The sequence below is a fragment of the Netta rufina genome (assembly GCF_964035555.1).
Source record: "Netta rufina genome assembly, chromosome: 14".
NCBI lineage: Eukaryota > Metazoa > Chordata > Aves > Anseriformes > Anatidae > Netta > Netta rufina.
This window is the reverse complement of record NC_140137.1, coordinates 4,725,620-4,747,467: the sequence shown is the minus strand read 5'-3', so window position 1 is coordinate 4,747,467 and position 21,848 is coordinate 4,725,620. Positions and strand designations below refer to the sequence as shown.

The 21,848-nt window shown below is 37.6% G+C and overlaps 1 protein-coding gene across 4 annotated transcripts in view; it reads right to left on the bottom strand.

The window, feature by feature from the left end:
* Positions 1–17,338, bottom strand: part of TENM2 (teneurin transmembrane protein 2) — a gene marked incomplete at both ends in the record, with an annotated part of 523,490 nt that extends 506,152 nt beyond the window's left edge. For all 4 annotated transcript variants that reach the window (XM_084295547.1, XM_084295548.1, XM_084295549.1 and 1 more), the window contains one exon: positions 17,113–17,338. In XM_084295547.1, coding sequence (XP_084151673.1) covers positions 17,113–17,338 — 226 coding nt within the window. The remainder of the gene's footprint in view (positions 1–17,112) is intronic.
* Between the last annotated feature and the right edge of the window lie 4,510 nt (positions 17,339–21,848).

The window sequence follows — 21,848 nt, the reverse complement described above, 5'->3', positions numbered from 1 at the left end:
TGGTGGAAACATACTACACGTTTTGGTAACAGCAAATGTTTTTACATGCTACCATATCTTCTGTCCTGTAGAATGTTAATCTAAGTCACACAAAGAGGATCTAAAGCAAATTGCTTTGAATTTAAGCCATTTGTTTAATGTTTCTACATTCCTGGTATGAAAGCAAGTATGTATGCCTTTCTCATGCCTGACAAATATACTAACTACTGTAATTTCTCTTTTATTTTGAAGATAAAGTTCACAATGAAAGGAAGGAGAAAAAGACTATCAACTTCATCCTCTCCAGCTACAGTTATACAGGGAGGATATAAAAAGAGTGATACTGGGGTAAACATCTTCTAGAATAGCAATCAAATATGTTAAGAAAAATATTTTTCAGGGAAACAAGTTTGAATCTAAATTAAATGCCTGTTCTGACAATCCACTACTCAACAGCTGAACAGCTGAGCAAATTAATACTTTAGATTCAATAACTGTATCAGTACTATTAAACAATATTTGTGTAGTTTACAACACAATATTGCAACTGTGAAAATCACCTCTTAATTTTGTGTTTCCTTAATCTGCCAAGTCATTCTATTTATTCTAAGTAGCTCTTACGCATAGATACTCTATCTTGATCTACATCTAATCATCATGTTTTGGAATTCCAAAATTTCTCCTTCATAAATATCACATATGTATGGTAAGAGGACAGGTTATCACACTTCTGGATTTATTTTTTTTAATTAAGAAATGATTACTTTTTCCTTAAATGGTATACTAATATCCTCAACAGTAAGTGAGACACTGGAGAAAAATCAGATAAATCCCATCACATTCTGTTCTTGGAGACTAGAAAAAATAAGTAAACCTGCAGATCATCAAAAAATTCACACTAAAACAATATATAAGAATTTCATTAACAAAACCTGCTGCAGTGATGCCCACAAAAACCACCACCTAGAGAACCCACTTTGTGGGACAGATATACTTGGATCGAATTATAACACTGTTACGCTGTCCAAAACTAAGGGAAGAAGACGAATTTAAGAGACTGAATTTAAGATGGAGAACTCTGCCAAGCAGTAACAGCTTCTAAGATTTACAAAGTCAACAAACAAGCATAAAAAGCAAAGCTGACATATTTGATAATCACAAGGCCTGCTTATTCTAAGCGTCCTCTCCATTACAGTCATTTTGGATTACACAGAGTGAAAAGGCTGGTTTGGGGAAGAGCAGTATCACAGTACCCGCCTCAGTTTCTACACCATTGACTTCTCAAAGCTTCCTTACATGTAACGTAGTCTCCTCAACTTCCCGCCTGGGCAAATATTTGTGGGAAGAAAAAGCAGTTTCAGAGCTTCCAACATTTACAACACACATCCCCTCACTGTGCTGCGGCTCAATGCAACGTAAGAACACAGAAAACAGGTCACAACAGTATGCCATTGGGGAAGTTCAAAGTTTTCATTATAGATCAATTCTAAACAAGTGAAGCCTTACCTGTGCAATACCATGTCCCAAAGGCAAACTGTTGCAGAAAGTGAACTTTTCCAAAAAAGACTAATATTTTAAGCCAGTACCTCATCTATATCCCTTTGCCACAAATGCAACAAAATAGCCACTGGACAGTAACAAAAGCTTCATTAGTTTGTTAATAATAAAAATAAGCACAAAGGTTCATTTTACTTAAGAAGCAGTAGAGAAGTGGGTAAACAGATAAGAGATTGTTGCACTGAATCAACAAGAGAGAACCACATAACTGAAGCAATGAAGACATCTAAACCACAATCTGTTGTGTACATGCTGATTTCAGAAGGCAAATAACATTTGATTTTTCTGTGCTGTGTTCTGGTTGAATTGTCTACTTTTGAACATCTTAAATACAAGTACAGGGTTTTAGTCTTTTATCAACACCATAACATACATTTTCAAATCCCTCAAATTGAATGTTCTATCTTCTAATTAGAATCCTGCTAGATCTGTATGCAGTCTTATGAACCACTTTAACCTTATTTTAATTTTTTATTACAAAAATTAGAACTACTCATTATTTTAGGAAGACAGCATTACGACTGTGATATATCAGTTCTCATTTTATCAGTAAACTACTTTGTAAACTCAGTGCTTGAAGCAGATATTGGTAGTAATGTCTGGTGAGTTTTATTTTTGTATGTGCACTAAAATAAAACTTCAGAAAAAAAACTAATGAGAGCATGCACTTAGTTACTTATCCATACATATTCTACTCACTCTCGTGCTACATTAAAATTAGTGTCAAAACATAATTGTAGCAAATCTAGCACTTGTTAAAAACTAAAACCCAAACCCAGAAAACAAGAAACCATCTAATATTACACCCTCTCAACACCTCGCTAAGATTACTTAAGAAAGAGTGATGTTCAGGCTATTGCTTTCCATACAGTAAACTTTCAGCATACATGTATCGTGAATAATACTTATTGAAGAAACTAGTTTCCTGTAGACGTTAAGCACCATTTTAGCTTTGCTTCAATTCTGTTCAGATGCCTAGAAAAAACTCCAATAGACAACTGGATATTGCTACGAAAAAAAAAATGAATATTACTGAAAGATGTTTTTCTGGTCTTTTAACTACACTAAATATTTTCAAATAGCAATATTGTATTGATTATATTTCAACTTAACCTGCCATCTTTAAAACACAGTATTCAACTGGAAGTAATTTAAAGAAAGCTAGAATACTGCACTGAGACTGTTATAGGTAATTTGCTTCAGGGAATCACAAAATTCTAGGGGTTGGAAGGGACCTCGAAAGATCATCAGGTCCAGCCCCCCTGCCAAAACAGATTCCTCCTTAGAGCAGGCTGCCCAGGTAGGCATCCAGATGGGCCTTGACTATCTCCAGAGAAGGAGACTCCACAGCCTCCCTTGGGCAGCCTGTCCCAGTGCTCCGCCACCCTCACCGTGAAGTTCTTTCGCATGTTGGTGCAGAACTTCCTGTGCTCTAATTTGTGGCCATTACCCCTTGTCCCCACAAACCACTGAAAAGAGGTTGGCCAGATCCCTCTGTCTCCCACACCTCAGGTATTTATACACATTGATGAGATCCCCTCTCAGTCTTCTTTTCTCCAGGCTGAACAGCCCCAGGTCTCTCAGCCTTTCCTCACAGGGAAGATGCTCCAGGCCCCATATTGTCTTTGTGGCCCTCCACTGGACTCTTTCCAGGAGATCCCTGTCTTTTTTGTACCGGGGAGCCCAGACCTGGACACAGTACTCCAGGTGAGGCCTGACCAGGGCAGAGCAGAGGGGGAGGATCACCTCCCTTGACCTGCTGGCCACGCTCCTTTTAATGCATGCCAGGATCCCATTGGCCCTCTTGGCCACGAGGGCACACTGCTGGCTCATGGTCAACCTGTCATCCACCAGGACCCCCAGCTCCTTCTCCTCAGAGCTCCTCTCCAGCAGGTCGTCCCCCAGCCTGTACTGATTCATGTGGTTGTTCCTTCCCAGGTGCAGGACTCTACACTTGCTCTTGTTAAACCTCATTTTGTTTCTTCCTGCCCATCTCTCCAGCCTGTCCAGGTCTCACTGAATGGCAGTGCAGCCTTCTGGCATGTCAGCCACAAAACATTTTTTTTTTTTTAAGCCTCTGGCTTAGGTAGCAACAAATTATTGATAATTATTGAAAATTACCAATATTGGGGTTATCAGTACTTACACCAATTGATTATTTTAGGTGATTAATTTACCTGAAAAGACAAAGTCATACTGAACCAAGTCATTGTGCAGCTGAGCACTTACCGTTTCATATAATCAAACTTTAAACTTGTTTTTAGGTAGCAGTAACCAAAAAACTTAGTAATTTCCATGCAAAAAACAGATTAAATGGTAATCTACCTTCATCACACAGAAAGCTGAAAAAAACACCACCTCCTGATGGTAGATACTTACATTTTTTAACATTAGACTCTTTTTTGTATTTTACAACAGTTGTTGGAAACGCCAATTAACAAACACACACCAACTGTGGCTTCTATGTAATCCCATCATACTTGAAGCTTCTGCTGAGGTTTAGGTCACATATTCTTACATTTAGAAAATACTATAAGGGAAGAAGCACAGTGACAGCAACTAACAGGACTCACAAGTTAAGAAAAGTAACTGAGCTGACAGGGAAAGAAAGAATATGATAATGATGTGCATAGTACCATATTAGGAGTGGGAAAACATAGCTGGGTAGACAGATGACTTGGATAAAGGAACCAGTGCAAGGCAACGGATAGGACAGATAGCTACTGGTAAGATATCCCAAGTACAACTTTTATTAAGCTGAAGAAGCATCATGAATGGTAAGCAGTATAAGACCAGGGTTTGACTTTCAAACTTACACTGGACAAACTAAACTACACTGAAGAGACATTTCAATACTCATGTTCAAACTTTTCTTCTGTAATCTGCCTCATACAAGTATCCTATTATTTCGATAGCTTGTGAAAACATTTGATCTGAGTAAGGAAAATAGAGCTAGCACCACAGAACACAATGGTAATTACACAGAGCTCAGAGAACACAACCATAAGCAAGGCAACAGGCACTGATTTCAGTATTATGCATCAGGAATATTTTCAAATATAAAATTCACTTTATAACTTGCAGCTTTTGATCCAAGTTTAGAAAATAGCCTGGCTCCTAACTACCGTGTTTTCCTTAAAATTTCCTTAAGCAGTTATTTCCTCTTCTTCTAGACTTGCTGAAATTAAGCTAAAATTACATCTCTTACCTTCTTCTTCACTGCATTAAGTAGGAGATCTGTGTTTTTGTGGCTCTCTGTATTAGACTTCTGCAACCTTTTTGACAAGGTTCTACCACATACAAATATCTGAGACCCATTTTATATTTTGTACATGAAACAGCATTCCTTAGAAAGGCCTTTCTCCAAACAGTTTTAAAAGATATCTTTTGATTATGAATTGAACGGGATGTAGGGATTGCCACCAGAGGATGAGTAGAAATCACATACAGCTATAACCCAAATATTCTAAGGAAATGTAAGCAAGTAATTACTAATAAAACTGCTTACATTCATGCAACTTGTTTGGCAACAGCAGTATACCATAAGGATAGCTGCTGCAATTCATAACAGCATCTTGTAATAAAACAGCTTTATGCATCCCTCTCAAACTGTTTAGTGCTCAAATCTCATCAGATGGCTGAGTAAGCATTACACTTTGGGACAGTAAATCTCTGTTTCCAATATGGTCTATATTCACAGACATGTACTGTTGCGTTTGCTGTAAGACACTTCCAGCTAAGCACGCATATAAAAAAAATAGCAATATATGAAAATATCTGCATGCTATTTTGCCTAGTCAGTTATCTAGGCTGAAAACACATTAGGAGCTTTGAAGGACCAGCAGCTCAACAGCTACTCACTTCTACCAGAAAAAAGCTAATTTGAAGTTTGGGTTTATAAACATGGAAGTAATATCAAAGAGTTATCTTTATACATGTCACTGTCAATATGCACATCTTTATCCACATAACTAAGGCATACATAGGATTGCAATGACACATTCTGCTTGTTCTAGAGAAAAATTAAAAGAGAGAAAAGACTTAGTAAAGAGCAGCAAATCTGATTTCATGACCACAGATGATACTTTAAAGGCAGATACTCAAAGAGCTGTATCTATTTATCTGTATAGATATACGGATAGCTCATAGAAAACAAGACTAGCTCAACTGCAGCATGTAATTGAATCTGTAAGGAAAAAACACCGGGTATTACGGATGTTCCAATAAAACAGAAAAGGACATCACCAGAACTAATGGCTAGCAGTTGAAGCCACTTTTCAAAACCAAATGAGAAGATGGCATCTGTTTTTAGCATGGAGGTAGACTTCCCACAGAAGTTAGCCAGTGGAAAGAAACCATGGATTTTTTGCCTATTCACGTTTTCAAGACTCAGCAGTTTGACCCAGGTCGGAAACACCTGGTACTCTAAGGAAGAAAGAAGTTTTGGGTGTTTATTTCTTTTTCTTTTTACTAAAGTAGTTGTATGTATTTGAGTCCTGTCACAATATTCGGAAGGCTTCTAAAATTGCATAATCCCCTTGAGGTGTCAGGATAACAAACAGAAATAAGAAAACTAATATAGTAATCATCACAACAGACAACTGGCGGTCCACTGAGTCTAGAATTTAATCCTCAACAATAGTAAGAGATTTCAAAAGAACATGGGGAAAAATAACAATTACAAAATAAACACCTAAAATCTGTTCCAAACACATTTGAGCAGGAAGCTGACTTGTGCATTGGAACAGGGCATACACTTATGCTTAACCCACCTTCTAAACACACCAAAAATATACATTTGTCTTATAGAATCACATAATTGTCTAGGTTGGAAGAGACCTCCAAGATCACCAAGTCCAACCACTGACCTAACATTAACAAGTCCTTCACTAAACCATATCACTAAGCTCTACATCTAAACATCTTTTAAAGACCTCTAGGGATGGTGACTCCACCACTTCCCTGGGCAGCCCATTCCAATGTCTAACAACCCTTTCAGTAGAAAAGTTCTTCCTAATATCCAACCTAAACCTCCCCTGACACAACTTAAGCCCATTCTCCCTCGTCCTGTCACCAGGCACATGGGAGAACAGACCAACCCCCACCTCGCTACAGCCTCCCTTAAGGTATCTACAGAGTGCAATACAAACAGGAAGTTTAAACAAATGAATAATCCAAAGTATGCGTCTTTTGCCAGTTTTAAAATTGCAAATTTCTAATTTATTTAAATATTCCTTTCTTCTGTTTTGAGGAAGGATGAGGAGAAGCACATGGTCAATTTTTTGCATCAGAAACAAACAAACAAACAAACAAACAAGCATTAGAGGAATTCCAGGTTTTTACAGCAAAATCAAAAGAATACTCTTTAATGCAAATTCTGGATTGAATAACTTGCCAAGACAAATTTGCTGGTACGTGCTTAGGACTCAGGGATAAATATGCCCTATTCCAACCCAGATCTAGCCTAAAAGCTTTTTAAGTCTGAGATTTTCATGGTCGTGTGTATATTCTTTTCATCAGCTTGAGAAAATTCAAAAATAATCAGTCCCTTCTCCAAACACATTTGACTGGAAAACATGCCCTAAAAAATATCTATGTAACTGCAGAGCCTTCTAATGACAGAAACACTAACAATGTGGAATGTTTGCAGAGCTTGTGTATTTAGCCATTTTTGTTATCAGGGTGAACCAAGAAATTGTATCAGTAAGCATATTCATTTAGAGTATTTATTTAGAAAAGTATTATTTATCTCCTTAGAATAAAATATTCCTTTTATGATGGATTTAAATATGAGAAAAAAAAAACACATCAATGTGCCTAAATATTACAAAAATATTTGAAGAATTTGAAAAAAAATAATTAAAAAATAGAGAAGGTCTAAGAAAATCAGAAATTATTACTTACAGTAGCCAAGGTTTTAGAATTCTATTATGTACTCAAACTAAGGGATAAGGAGAACAAAGTATCAAAGTATTTTTTCCAATGTTCATAGGCCCTAGTCTTATAGGGAGCAAACGCTACTCTTTTGTTTTGAAGCACAGTATCTTGCTGCTTGATACAAACCTGTAACTGTAATACATAGGAAGTACTTTTCCAGTAAGTTTTGAAAGGCTATTGGATTAAAATGGTTACTGACCCTGTTCAAGGGTAGCCCCACAGCTCTCTAAAAAATTATTTTACTGACTGTACATGCTAACTTCCTGAATTGATAGTGTTTAATTTAAGAACTTACCCTTTTTACCTAGTTTACATGACGTTCATGTAGTAGCTGTAAATGGTTAAAAATAAGAAAACTAGTTTAACAATAATCATGAGTCAATGAGAAGTCCAACATAGCAGCTATAATAATAATAATAAAAATAAAATAAAAATTAAAAAAATAATTAAAAAAAAAAAAAAACAGAAGGTGTTTTAGCAGGTGGGGAAGGCAGAAGGGAAAAGTGTGAATCTATACATGCCTATATATTTACATCAGAAATCCCTGCATTCAAATTCTGTAATTTAGACTGCAAACAATGCTGACTTTTAATAATGATCACTGGAGAAAAACTGCCAAGAATAACAAATTATTCCCAGAGAGAAACTGTGTGGGTACACAGAATTCACATATTATGTCTAGCTGTTTGTTGCTCATTCTACAAATACATATTAATATTAGAATAGCAGTCTGTTTTCCAGCACTGGTCATATTAATTATTACTGGAGTTCTCTGTCAGCTTCATAGGTTCTCAATGAAAAGTTTTTGAAGACAGTAGTTTATTAAACTCCAACTTCGTCTTTATTAGGCTCACCCAGAACAAGAATCCTGGTAATACTTTATCACAATTGATCACATTGCGTTTTTAACCTATTAGTTGATTATTGTCTTTCCATAGTAATGAAATTTTAAATACCTCAACATGCTGAATTGCAATGGCTATCTCTGCAGTGCCTAGTCCTGCAGGCTGGAGTGCATCCCCTGTAATTCAGTATCTATGTACAGTCTCAGAGGAGGACTCCTAATGGCCAAGATGCTGATACATATGCTGGCTCAACTAGTCAAATCGATATGAGAGCAAGAGTTGCACCTTAATTCAAAAAGCCTGTGTTAGAAAATCTAACTGCTCTATGATTAGTTCCAGCAGGTCTGGGCCACCAGACCCAGAAAATTAAGTTACAACATGTAAAGCTATAAAACGGTAAGGCACCAAGAAAGGATGGAAGGGAAAAGAAAGAGAAAGGGAAGCGTAAAGTAAGAGATTCTCAAGATCGCCCAGTTTAAACTATCCTTTATATATCAGGGAGATTGCTGTTCAAAGGGGAAAGAAAAAATAAATTAAAAAAAAAAAAAAAGAACAGAAGAAAAAAAAGAACAGAAAACTCTGAATGCATAGGTATTTCGGAGCACCCTCAAAACTGAGCCTATTCCATAACGTTTCCCTGAAAAGCCACTTCAACCATCCTGAGAATTACACAGAAGTTTTCTTATGATCTTATGTTATTGCAACTCTGTTCTAAAACAGCCACAGTTTTAGTTTACCTCATATTTATTAATAGATCTTAATGCTACATCTCTAAAGATCACTTGACTTATGCTACAGTAAAAATGAGAAGAGACACATTAGATTTTGGGTTAGATTTTCTTGTGTTTTCTTCTTCTAAAAGCATTCTTAGGGAGGGGTGTTTAGGTTTATTCTTTTAACTTATTTGCTTGTCTAGTACTGCTGCTATGTAGATCTATTATTAATGCTACCAACATTGTCAGTACAAGTTAGAAAGCAAGCCTAAAGAAATTAATGCATAAAGATGATAAAGATGATAAAATATACATTAATCAAAAAAAAAAAAAAAAAAAAAGAAACAAATGCAAAGTGTTTAAATCAAGTTATCAAGTTACAATGAGAACTACACAGTCTTTTATGAATTGGGGAAGAGGAAGGCAGAGGAGGAAGGTTTTGGTCAATATATTTGCTTTATTAATTAAGGTGTATACATGTATATATATATATGTTGTCTCACCTTAATAAATATTTTACACTAGGATCGCATATCTCTCAGGTAACCATTAAAACCAAAGTAAATCTTTGTCCAACAGCAGTACAAGTTACTTGTGTGCACAGGTTATAACAGGAAGTTTGCCTTGAGGCCTTTTTCCCTTGCACAAGATACCCTACATATGATTTGATATTAAAGGCTTCCTCCTTAAGCTTCTCCCACCTGCCTCCATCTCGGGTTATGTACAAGTTATGTATGAGTTATGTACAAGTATGGATATACCAAAAAGAATCATATGCCAGAAAGCTACTCATAAACTGACACAACAAAAGAAAACTAAAAGATGTGATTCCTCTCCAAATAGAATATAAGGAAAGGTTTCCTGTAACATTTTTAATTCAAATCTATGTATGGAGAAACATTTAATTTTAAAAAGGTCACAGGTTCTAGAAAGAAAAATTAGAACTAAAATCAGTGAAATTCTGTTGGATCTGGAAGGGATAAACTAATTTGAACCTAATAGTTGAGTACAATTCATGCCTGACTGCAGAAGGCCTGAAACCTCATCTTGGTGCTATTAGGAATATAAACAAAGAGACAAAGCTCAGTTACCCTGAGAACCCCTAACAGCAACTATCACTTAAGTATAGCAGTACATTAGTTACTGCTGGACAGAGAATACCTGACCATGTAGACTTAAAACCTGGCCAACCTTAACCACTCCTATGAAATGCTCTTATTGCAATGTGCTCCTTCAAATGTCTCCCAGTAAAGTATTTGGTGACAGACTTACGATGCGTAGAAGAACAAGACAAGAAAACAACGTTTATTTTTTGCAGCTATCAGTGCTGTCCTAAAGTAGTCTGTAAAAATAAAATGTATACAGTATGAAACACCCAAGAAATTCTGAATAGCATGGCGCACTGACACAACTTCATGTGAACGAAAACTGACTTCATTATGCTCAATTCCCACTCTCCTAGGATTTTACTGTAATAACAGTTATCTATTAGATGTTAATAAAAAGAATGGGCAGTTTAAAGGACAAATTTATAGCTATTGTTACAACATGTTACTTTTTTCTAATTCCTGTTCATATTTCAAATAGAATACAAAAAAGCACAGATTTTTAAGTATATGGAAATTAAAAAAAAAAGCTGATGTACAGAAAGGTATTGCCTGTTCTTTACTGAAATTATCTCAGCATGCAAAAAGAGATGCTAAGACATACAAAGCAAGATAATTAACTGTGGTTAAAAAAAAAAAAAAAAAAAAAAAAGTCAAAATATTTTAGAAGACCATTGGGCCCAGTCTAATATCATTGTGTTGTTTCAACTTACTTTAGTAACTCCAAACATATATTCTATTTGTTCTTACATTTCACAGCAGAGATTTACTGCTAAACTAGATCTGACCTGAGAATGAGAAAGCAGTCAATTCAGTATAACTGCTGGGTAATAAATTTTGCATCAGATGAAGCCTGGCATTTGGCTCATGCAGAAATACAAAAGCTATGAGCTATGAATGCCAAGTGAGGAACTGCAGAATACTAATGTTTGCAATCACCCATTTGAAACCCAGTTTAAACTCCAATAACTCTGGAGAGAGTGCTCTTTTAAGCACAGTTTGGTTACAAAGCATACAGGAAGAAAGCCTGCCTTTCAAAGCAACCTCTTTAAGGAATGTTTTTCCACAATCTTTTTTTTTTTTTCCTTAAAGGAGATCTACCTTCATTCACCATGCTGTATCAGCAGATGAAGTCAGAAAGATGGTATTTTCTTTAAATAATATAAATATATATATATATGTGAAAGAAAGATAACTGGTTCTTTTTGATGTAAAATTACATGGCATACAGAAAAAAAAAATCACTAATTTCTACCTTCTGCTAGGATACGTCACAAGTTCCTATTCATCTTAAAATACTGCATTCAAAAAGGAGTCCTCAACTTTTAAGGCAACTTGTAATGCTAGAATGCTCTCTCATACACTGAAGATCTTAATTTTTCAGATTGATTGACTAATGAATATCCAATGCAGGTACTAGATAACAAATATAGCTTAATACTGGGGAAAATCTCAGGCAAACTAATAGTTTAACTGTACACCTGACACGTAATTTTAGCCAAGAATCTGAAGACCTCTTTTGAGGGTGATCAGAAAATACGTTTGACACAGATACTAAACCTATTCTGAATTATTTGTATTAACACTATTATGTCAAAAAACAGACCTCAAAAAGAGAATTTCATTGTTTAGAAAAATCACAGATAAAATTATGTTAGGAAAAAGGACAATAAAAGTAATGCCAGACTAAAGTACTTTGCATAACAGAAAGTCTTGTCATCCTTCATGCCTTCACAGCAAAACTTCCAAATAACATACCAGAAGTGGCACCTAAAATAGAGAGGAACTTTCTTTGGTAGGTGGATTTGTCAACAACGTGCAGAAAAAGCTTATTCAAAACTTGCAATCAATGACAAAGATTTTAAGCTATATTCTCAGATCTAAACTGCCATCAGCGTTCCTAACATTTGCTTTATTGATACTAACCTTGAGAGATATTTATATTTCAACACTCTCTTTTCATGAACAATGAGAGTACCAAGCCAGAACTGAAGGACAACTAAAAGCTAAACCAAACCAAGATGATCTGTTTCAGACTTCTGAGCTCTGAGTATAGTTTGTGTTAAAAGCATTTCATTGTGAAGACCTTGTAAACAAAAATGGTGGTACAACTTGGTCTTTTGCATAACATTTTGAAAACCAAACACCTTATGAACAGAAAACAGCTAAAAATAACTGCTTTGAGTAGTTCCAGTGTCAAGGTTAACCAAAACCAGATACAGCATCTCTTTTTGACAAGACTATAGCTATACTAGAATCATAGAATCATAGAATATCCTGAGTTGGAAGGGACCCTTAAGGATCATCAAGTCCAACTCTTGACACCGCACAGGTCTACCCAAAAGTTCAGACCATGTGACTAAGTGCACAGTCCAATCTCTTCTTAAATTCAGACAGGCTCGGTGCAGTGACCACTTCCCTGGGGAGCCTGTTCCAGTGTGCAACCACCCTCTCTGTGAAGAACCCCCTCCTGATGTCAAGCCTAAACTTCCCCTGCCTCAGCTTAACCCCGTTCCCGCGGGTCCTGTCACTGATGTTAATGGAGAAAAGGTCTCCTGCCTCTCGACACCCCCTTACGAGGAAGTTGTAGACTGTGATGAGGTCTCCCCTCAGCCTCCTCTTCTCCAGGCTGAACAGGCCCAGTGACCTCAGCCGTTCTTCGTACGTCTTCCCCTCCAGGCCTTTCACCATCTTCGTAGCCCTCCTCTGGACACTCTCCAACAGTTTCATGTCCTTTTTATACTGTGGTGCCCAGAACTGCACACAGTGCTCGAGGTGAGGCCACACCAGCGCAGAGTAGAGCGGGACAATCACCTCCCTTGAGCTACTAGCGATGCCGTGCTTGATGCACCCCAGGACACGGTTGGCCCTCCTGGCTGCCAGGGCACACTGCTGGCTCATATTCAGCTTGCTGTCTACCACAACCCCCAGATCCCTCTCTTCTAGGCTGCTCTCCAGCGTCTCATCGCCCAGTCTGTACGTGCAGCCAGGGTTTCCCCGTCCCAGGTGCAGGACCCGGCACTTGCTCTTATTGAACTTCATGCGGTTGGTGATCGCCCAGCTCTCCAACCTATCCAGACCCCTCTGCAAGGCCTTTCCACCCTCATTCGAGTCCACAACTCCTCCAAGTTTGGTGTCATCAGCAAACTTGCTCAAAATACCTTCTGTTCCTACATCCAGATCGTTTATAAAAATATTGAAAAGTACCGGCCCTAAAATGGAGCCTTGAGGGACCCCACTGGTGACCGCCCGCCAGCCTGACGCAGCCCCATTTACCATAACCCTTTGGGTCCTGCCCGTTAGCCAATTGCTCACCCATCGTATGATGTTTTTATTTAGCTGTATGGTGGACATTTTGTCCAGTAGGATCCTATGGGAAACCGTGTCAAAAGCCTTGCTGAAGTCCAAAAAAATCACATCAGCTGGTTTCCCTTGGTCCACCATAGGGGTGATCTTATCATAAAAGGAAATCAGGTTAGTTAGGCAGGACCTACCCTTCACAAACCCATGCTGGCTGGGACCAATGACTGCTTTGTCCCCCAGGTGCACCTCAATAAGTTCGAGAACCATCTTCTCCATGATTTTACCAGGCACTGACGTGAGACTGACAGGCCTGTAATTGCTAGGGTCTTCTTTCTGACCCTTCTTGAAAATCGGCACAACATTTGCCAGCTTCCAGTCTACCGGGACCTCTCCAAATTCCCAGGATCGTTGAAAAATAATGGAGAGAGGTTCCGCGATGACGTCTGCCAGCTCTTTCAGCACCCGGGGATGAATCCCATCCGGACCCATGGACTTGTATGGATCCAGGTGGAGTAGCAAATCCCGCACACGTTCAGGGTTGGTTGGGAGTTTGTCATCCCCACCGTCCCGGTCCTCCAGCTCAGGTCACCCTGGGTCCCGAAGCCCATCATCGGCATTGAAGACAGAGGCAAAGAAGGCGTTAAGCGTCTCTGCTTTGCCTATGTCATTGTCTGTGAGGAGACCTTCCCTATCAAGGAGCGGCCCTATGTATTCTTTAGTTCTCCTTTTTCCATTCACATATCTAAAAAAAACCTTTTTATTTTCTCTCACAGACACAGCCAGCTTCAACTCTAGGTGTGCTTTGGCCACACGAACTTTCTCCCTACAAACACGAACAGCATCCCTGTATTCTTTCCATGACACCTGGCCCTCCTTCCAGTAGCGAAACACTCTCTGTTTCCGCCTAATCTCCATTAGAATGTTCCTGGTCAGCCACGCCGGCCTCCTGCCCCACCTGCCTGACTTGCGATATTTAGGAATTGCTTGATCTTGTGCTTCTAGGAGGCATCGCTTAAAGAATGACCAGCACTGGTGGACATCGAGGCCTTCAAGAGCAGTTTCCCAGGGGACCTTGCTGACTAGTTCCCTGAGCAGCCTGAAGTCCGCTTTCCCCATATCTAGGGATGAGGTTTTGGTGGCACTTTTCCTTCTGTCACCGTAAATTTTGAACTCAACCACTTCATGGTCGCTATGACCAAGGCGGCCACCAATCACCACATCTCCCATTTTACTAATGGAAAAGACAAAAACACTGAGCAAAATACCTAAAATTGCTTAAGAAATACTCCAGTCTTTTATAATGGAAGAATAAAAAAATCCCTAAAGACTATTTATTTAAAGCATGTTTATTTCCTAAAGAATTTAATCCCATCAAAATACCCACTCAAATTTAGAATAAATTTACATGTATAAATTTCTAGACGTCTGCAGCTGGAAACTGCGTAAAATGTAATGAACAGTATTTCCTAATGTATGAACCACACTTAGATCCAGATAAAATCAACGTATAAAAATAGAGCATGTCCCAAGTCTTAATCTATATCTACTTTCCAAGTTACCTCAAATATTAATGTCAGTAAAAGAACTTTACTAACAGATTTTCTAAAGAATTTTTTTCTAACATTAACAGAAGCAGGAAAGTAAGGAATTACTGATTTTATTATTATTATTATTATGAGAAAAAAAAATACTTTAGCTCTCTAAAATAAACTTTATTCATCTGGGCATAACAACACAGACTAGCAGGAACAAGTCTGTGGAGCGTTTCAATTCAGTTACCAACAATTTGCACTCCCCTTCATAAAGAGGGCAGATAAGAACACATTAAGAACAGGAGGAGGATGAACAGTTGTCAAATCAGTAATCAAGAAAAAAAGAACACCCTCATGAAATGTCGAATAATGACCTGGAAACTAAAATGAGGCACTTGAGCTGAAGCATCAATCATCCAGATAGGGAGAAGTAATATTTAGATGACTCCTGTACACAAAGGCTGAACAACCCACAGAGAAAATGGCTCCAGTAGCTTGTATGATCTAGTTGCAGTCTGATGCGCTATCTCTAGGTAAATATGTCTAAGCAAAGAAAAACCTTACAAGAACAGAGATTACCTCAGAAAAGAGAACTGGGTGTTTGACAGACAAAGCACAGTGCAAACACTTTAAAATGTCTGTACACAAATGCAAGAGAAACAAGGGATTAGACAAGGGTTTAATTAATGATGCAAATTAATAGATACTTTGATTTAAAGGTGAAGGCAGACACTGACTGCCCGCAGAATGCTTTAAACAAGTTGTATGGCATGATAGGAAGTATAAAAAAATGACTTTTTATTAGACAGGAGATTACAGAGTTATCTCCACAGAGAAGTGGGATAACCTCCTAGAATTTCCTGAGTTACATAAAACACGGTAGTCACAACACTAGAAGTATTTAGTAGAGAACAATCATATGCCATTAACAAGCACACATATGAAATAATAATTTTAGCAATTAAGTGTGTACTAGATAATTTACCTTCTGTTCAAAGGGGCTCAAAAGAGCTATACTTCTATGCCTCAGTACTGTCTGTACCTTCCTGTATCTAGACTGTACCCAATTCTTGAAATAAAACTCAGCCAAGTAATTTATTTTAAAAGCAACCACATCTAATTGTTGACTGACGGACAATTTAATCAGGCTACCTGGTCAAGTTAACCAGATGATTAAACACTGTTCCTGTGAAATAACATTCAGTAATGGTTTCAACACAAAGACTTACAAAGACAAAGATTTACAAAGACAAGTAAATACCAAAATGAAAGTATAACTACATGCATGCATGCATGTATGTGTATAGTACAAAAGCATACATAGATAGGAAAGAAGACTTTTTCAACTAAAAATGTTTAGACTGTTAATTCATTCATTCATTAAATATAACACATTTAAAGCTAGGAATATTTTGTAAAAAGACAACATAACAGCCTTGCTTACAAGTTCACACAGGCAGGTTATTTCAAATACTAGTTGTAGGACCCCAGTGTTGTGATAACACAGTATAGCCAATTATAAAAGTAATTGGATGGGTTTCCTCCTTCCAGTTTTCATGAGGTAAAGGGTAAGCAGTAAGAGTAAGCGGTGACAAAATGAAGCCAGAGGAAACAACATTCACACATGTAAATTACGGAGCAGTTAGAAGAGGAAAGGAATGCCAAGGCACCTCATTAGTAATTAATATACATTGACCATATGGTGTTTTACCATAACAGTGTTTTAGTTATCTTTCCAGCACAGGTACCCTGTCAAAGAAAGACAAGTTTAAGTGAAAGCTCCATTATTATTACTAAAATCAATCTAGAAAACTGAATATATCATTAGCATATCCCAAGACACAAAACAAACACAAGACCTGACTAAGAGTTGCTAGCATTTGTTTTCAAATGTTTTGAATGGCGGATCCTGCTTTGGTTCATTTACAAATGGTGAATTCCAACAATATCAGAGATCTAAGAGAAAGAGCTTCCTACTTTAACACAAAACAGTTGCTAGTTTGAAGAAATGGTAAAACAGCATCCATTTTCCTACAGCTATTTCATTGAAACTCCTTGTAAAACTGGTACAGTACAACAAATAACATAAATGTCTACCAAGGATTACTGTAGAAGAAAACAGTTCTGACTTGAAACATACCTTGTCTTGGAAACTCATCTGACTCCCTGTGAACCAGGTCAGAAACACGATTTCCATAGTGCATCCTGGTGTCATGATCATAAGCTTTCAGAGTCTCACTTGAGCTGTAGGACTTCTGTGTTGGGACTCTGCAGTCTTCACTGTCCAGTGAAGAGCTGGTATAGCGACATTCCTTCCCACACCGGCCCCTCGTCAAAGAGCGGTGTCTTCGATCTTTTATGTCCATTGTTGTCTGTCAGATAGATTGTTTTCAGAAAAGCCGCTCTCGTATTTGGGGTCAGTCACTATCACCTAGAAAATTAAAGGATAACACAAAATGAGCAACATTTTGTTTTATTCTATTTTCCCAATGTATCCTTGAAGAAAAATTCAGCACAGCTTGAGAGGAAAAAAAAGACACACATCATGTATCCCTAGAAATTGAAATAATTGACCTGAATAGAAGGGTATGAGGGAAAAAAAATAAAAAGAGAAAAATCAAATTCTGTATCAGAACTGCATTTTATCTAAATGATCATCATACTGAAAAGTTTAAAATATAATGATAAAGCAAAAACAGTTATCTTCTGATTTTTTGAATGAGCAGAGATAACAATACGGAAATGACAGCATAGTATTTCTTCCTGTTATACAACAGTACAAAGAAAATCAGACCAAAACCAGCTTTAAATATTTCCTTTCTTACAGGAGGGCTTGCAATTTAGAATGAAGCTTGCAGGACAGTTGCACATAGAAGATTATTCCTACTCAGTATTAATGCATAACAGTAGTGTACGTTATGCTTTAACAGCATGTTCACAAGCAGCAGAAAGTAATTTTATTGCCCCTGAAATTTAAGGCCCTGTTCTGACAAAAAGTTTGGACCAGACATCTCCAGCGATCCTTCTGAGACTCGATATTTCCACTCTTCTATGAGGCTCTAAGCACACTGTGGGAAGTGGCTGCTCTTGTGCACCACAGAACATGATCACACCATCTTCTTCGTTGTCCCTCAAGATGACCAGTTTCCCCATCTCGGCAGTTGCAGTTCTTCAAAATTTTGCAAGTATTTTCTTGCTCATGGACCAGAAAGAGAGAGATTCTTGTAGTCTACTTAATTGGGACACACTTACTGAGGCATATACACTGTAATAGATGCCCATTAGCATGCATAAACTGCAAAATGAAAGATACTGTAGAAAGCAAGAAATACAGTCAGCATGAGCACCCTACCCACTGGGTACTAATTATTTCGAGTTGGTATTTGTATCGATGTCTTTCTCTTGTGGTATCCCAGGCCCAGGTCTGTACTGCTTCTTAGAAACCCTCATGACAAAACCTTTTTCTGGAAATGCAACCTTCGCCCACAAAAAACACATCGACGTGCTACCAAACAAAACTGGAAAAAAAAACGTATGCTTTTCTGTATGCAGTTAAGGAGGTGAGGAAATGGCTGTGGCTCATTTAGCTGGGAAAGCCAAAGGCACTGCCTTTCCCAGTGCTCCCCTCTGTGGGGGTGTCAACTCTGTGCCCACCCGACACAGGGAGCAGGTCCCCCCTGCCCGCCGCTACCAGCTCTGGCCAGAGCTCTTGCTTCAACTGCCCTGGAGTATGATTCCCCCTGCCACAACAGCTACCAACTCCAGCAGAAAGATGATGAAAAAGCCATAACGCAGGCATGTCTTGCATCGCTGCAGCTGCTCACACAGCACATTTAAGGGGGTCACAACACTGGCGTAAGTATTGGCTAAAATACTTTCAGTATTTTGCTTTTTGGCTGCAATAAATGACGTCCCTATGAAAGGATAAATGTACTTGGCCAGATTTGCTAGTGAACTTGAGAGAAGATTTCTTGGCTTCATTTAGACTCTGACATTTAGACTTGTGGTTTTTAACACCTATATTTTAAAGAAGGAAGTCAGGTAACCAGGAGGAACAGCTGCTTTAAGCCACCCACAAGTACTGTCAGTCTGTGAGTGATAAAAAGTATAAACATGCTTACTTTTCTCTTTTTTTCTCTTATTTTCATCTGTCATGCTACATTTCAGAGGGGAAAACAGCATACAGAAAGCCAAAACAAAATCAGAAAGCATTCAGCACTTAAAAAGGTAGGGCTATCTTTGGTATATTAGATTAAGATTAAAACTTTAAAGAAAAACAAAACACCCAAAATATTCTTCCCATTTCTCACCCCTCTGAACATCTAGTGGCTAAACTGACTTCTATATACCTTTATTTTTCAGCTGAATTCTTTGGTCCTGCAATATTTATTGCAGTGTAAAGCACATAAATACCCTTGCTAGCACTGGTGGCACAAACCCTTGCTTGAAGTTTGAGGAGATAATGATCGTTCAGAAGATTAACAATGCCTGGCTCTTTGATCCCAGTTCAATACTATCTCATCAAACTCAGATATCAATACATCACAGTTATAAAACACAGAAACAGATGAATACAGTATAGAACTGAGCAAAAACTGGCAATTACTCTCTGTCTGTCTTCACATTACTGTTTTGTACTTTACAAAAGCCTATTCCATATGAAGGTATTGCCTATTTATCAGTTCAGAAAAACAAACATCTTTTCTTTTTCATGATTGTTGTACTTTAAGCTGTCTGGCCTTATTTCTATTGTTTATGAAAGAACATCTATTTCCTTGTTACATTAAAAAGAAGGATTTACTATGACTGAGATAGTGCTTCTGAGTATTTCCATGATGTTAGCCTATTAAAATATCATCTCAGGCAGATAGAATTAATTGAAATTGTTCCCACAATAAGTTTTCTTAATAGAGTTTAGCGAAATTATGCTACAAATACAAAAATATTGGGTAATGGTAAGATACCATAATCTGCCCTTGCAGCACCTGTAGTGCTGCATCCAGGTCCACAGCCCCAGCACAAGAAGGATGTGGATCTGTTGGAGCAGGTCCAGAGTAGGCCACAAGGCTGATCAGAGGGCTGGAGCTCTATCTGCTGCTGATGCACAGATCTATATTGGGCAAGCAGCAACTTACATGTATCTAACAAACTTTAGACTCACCATTCACCCCATGGAAGCTTTCCTGTGGTCACATGCAGGAGCTGTATATCTGCACATAACAATAGCAGTGGTCGCAAGAGTGCAACAATCCAATAGCATTAATATCCAATAGCATTAAAACACTGTATGTGTCCTACAGGCTAAGAAAAAAAAAATAAGGAAGAAAAAAAAAAAGCTAAGAAATGAAAAATTGTTTTCTTTAAAAGAAATTGTTTAAAAACATTTGACCACTTCTTTTTGTTAGCAAAGTCAAATCGATAGGAGGCATGGAGGGAGGACTCAAAATGAATTTTAATGGCTCAGTGAAGCCTACACTAAAACTCCCTTTAAATCTGAAGTTGGTTCTTACACTGATCTTATTTATGTGCTTGTTTCTTGAATTTTCTAATGATCCCTTACTATTACAGTGCACATGGCCATTAGAACTGCCACTCAGTATAGACAGAATGCAATAATCACTTGCAAGTTCAAGAGAAAACAAAGCACTTCACATTTACTTTGTGCCCCTAAATAACCCAGCACAACTAGATCAAAACGTTGCAATAGTGCAAACAATATTAGAAAGTCTTTTTTTAAAAAAGAAAAAAACACATAGTACGCCGTGTACCTATCTTCATTAAAAAAGCAGGTCTTAAAAGCCTGTACTTCTTTTCATCAATAACAATTGGAAATAAGCTTGTGATTTAGAGATTCAAATGCTGTTCACTATGAGGAAAAATTGATAATTCAGCTTTGACACAGTACAAATTTTCAGTGAATAAATAAAAGGATTATTTAACTGCTGTATTTTTCACGTCTCTTAATATTACTGAAAAGTACATCTTTTACTTCTGGATCGCCTCTGCTTTTTTTAATAAAAGAAAATAAATAAAATGGAACTTTAGATGAAATACCGCTATAGTAAGAAGACTGTTGCAAGAATAACATTGATGACAATTGTGCTGTTTGTGATTTCTGGTTAAGAAAATCCAAGTATATTTGGACAGTCTGTTTGGTACAATAATGTAAACTCATTTTCTATTGATGTCTTCCTTCTGATTTCTCAGGTTTTTGTGTTTTTTTTTTTTTTGTTTTTTTTTTTATTTTACTCAAACACTGAAGTTTCCTTTTAGTGTAGCTAATCTTTCTAGATATCATGCTGAAAATGAGATGTGTTTAGCACAACATTTGAAACAGCTGTTTTAGAACTGTTTTGATGAATGATTTTAGTTAAGTAGCAAAAGACAAACAGTGCTTACAGGCATTATGTGTTGTTCTTTACCACAGGGGGAAAAAAGCAGCTTATTTATTTATTTTAAGGAAATCAAACCTATATAAAGTATTTTCAGATTAAGGGCAGTCAAAATTGTAAATACAACAAAAGCAAATGCTGCAACAAATACGTATGCCATGTTTTTCTGTCTACTTAGGCATGAATATTTTTAGCTCCAAATCATCATTGGAGAGTTCTGCGCTGCAGTAGCTTCTTAAAAATGCCAGAACTATTTAAATCTATTATTTAAATTTGACACTGTTTCCCACAGCATTCTCCTCAAGAAACTGGCTGCTCTTGGCTTGGACTTGCATACGCTTCGTTGGGTTAGAAACTGGCTGGGTAGCCAGGGCCAAAGAGTCGTGGTGGATGGAGTTAAATCCAGCTGGAGGCCGGTCACTAGTGGAGTCCCCCAGGGCTCAGTACAGGGGCCAGTCCTCTTTAATATCTTTATCGATGATCT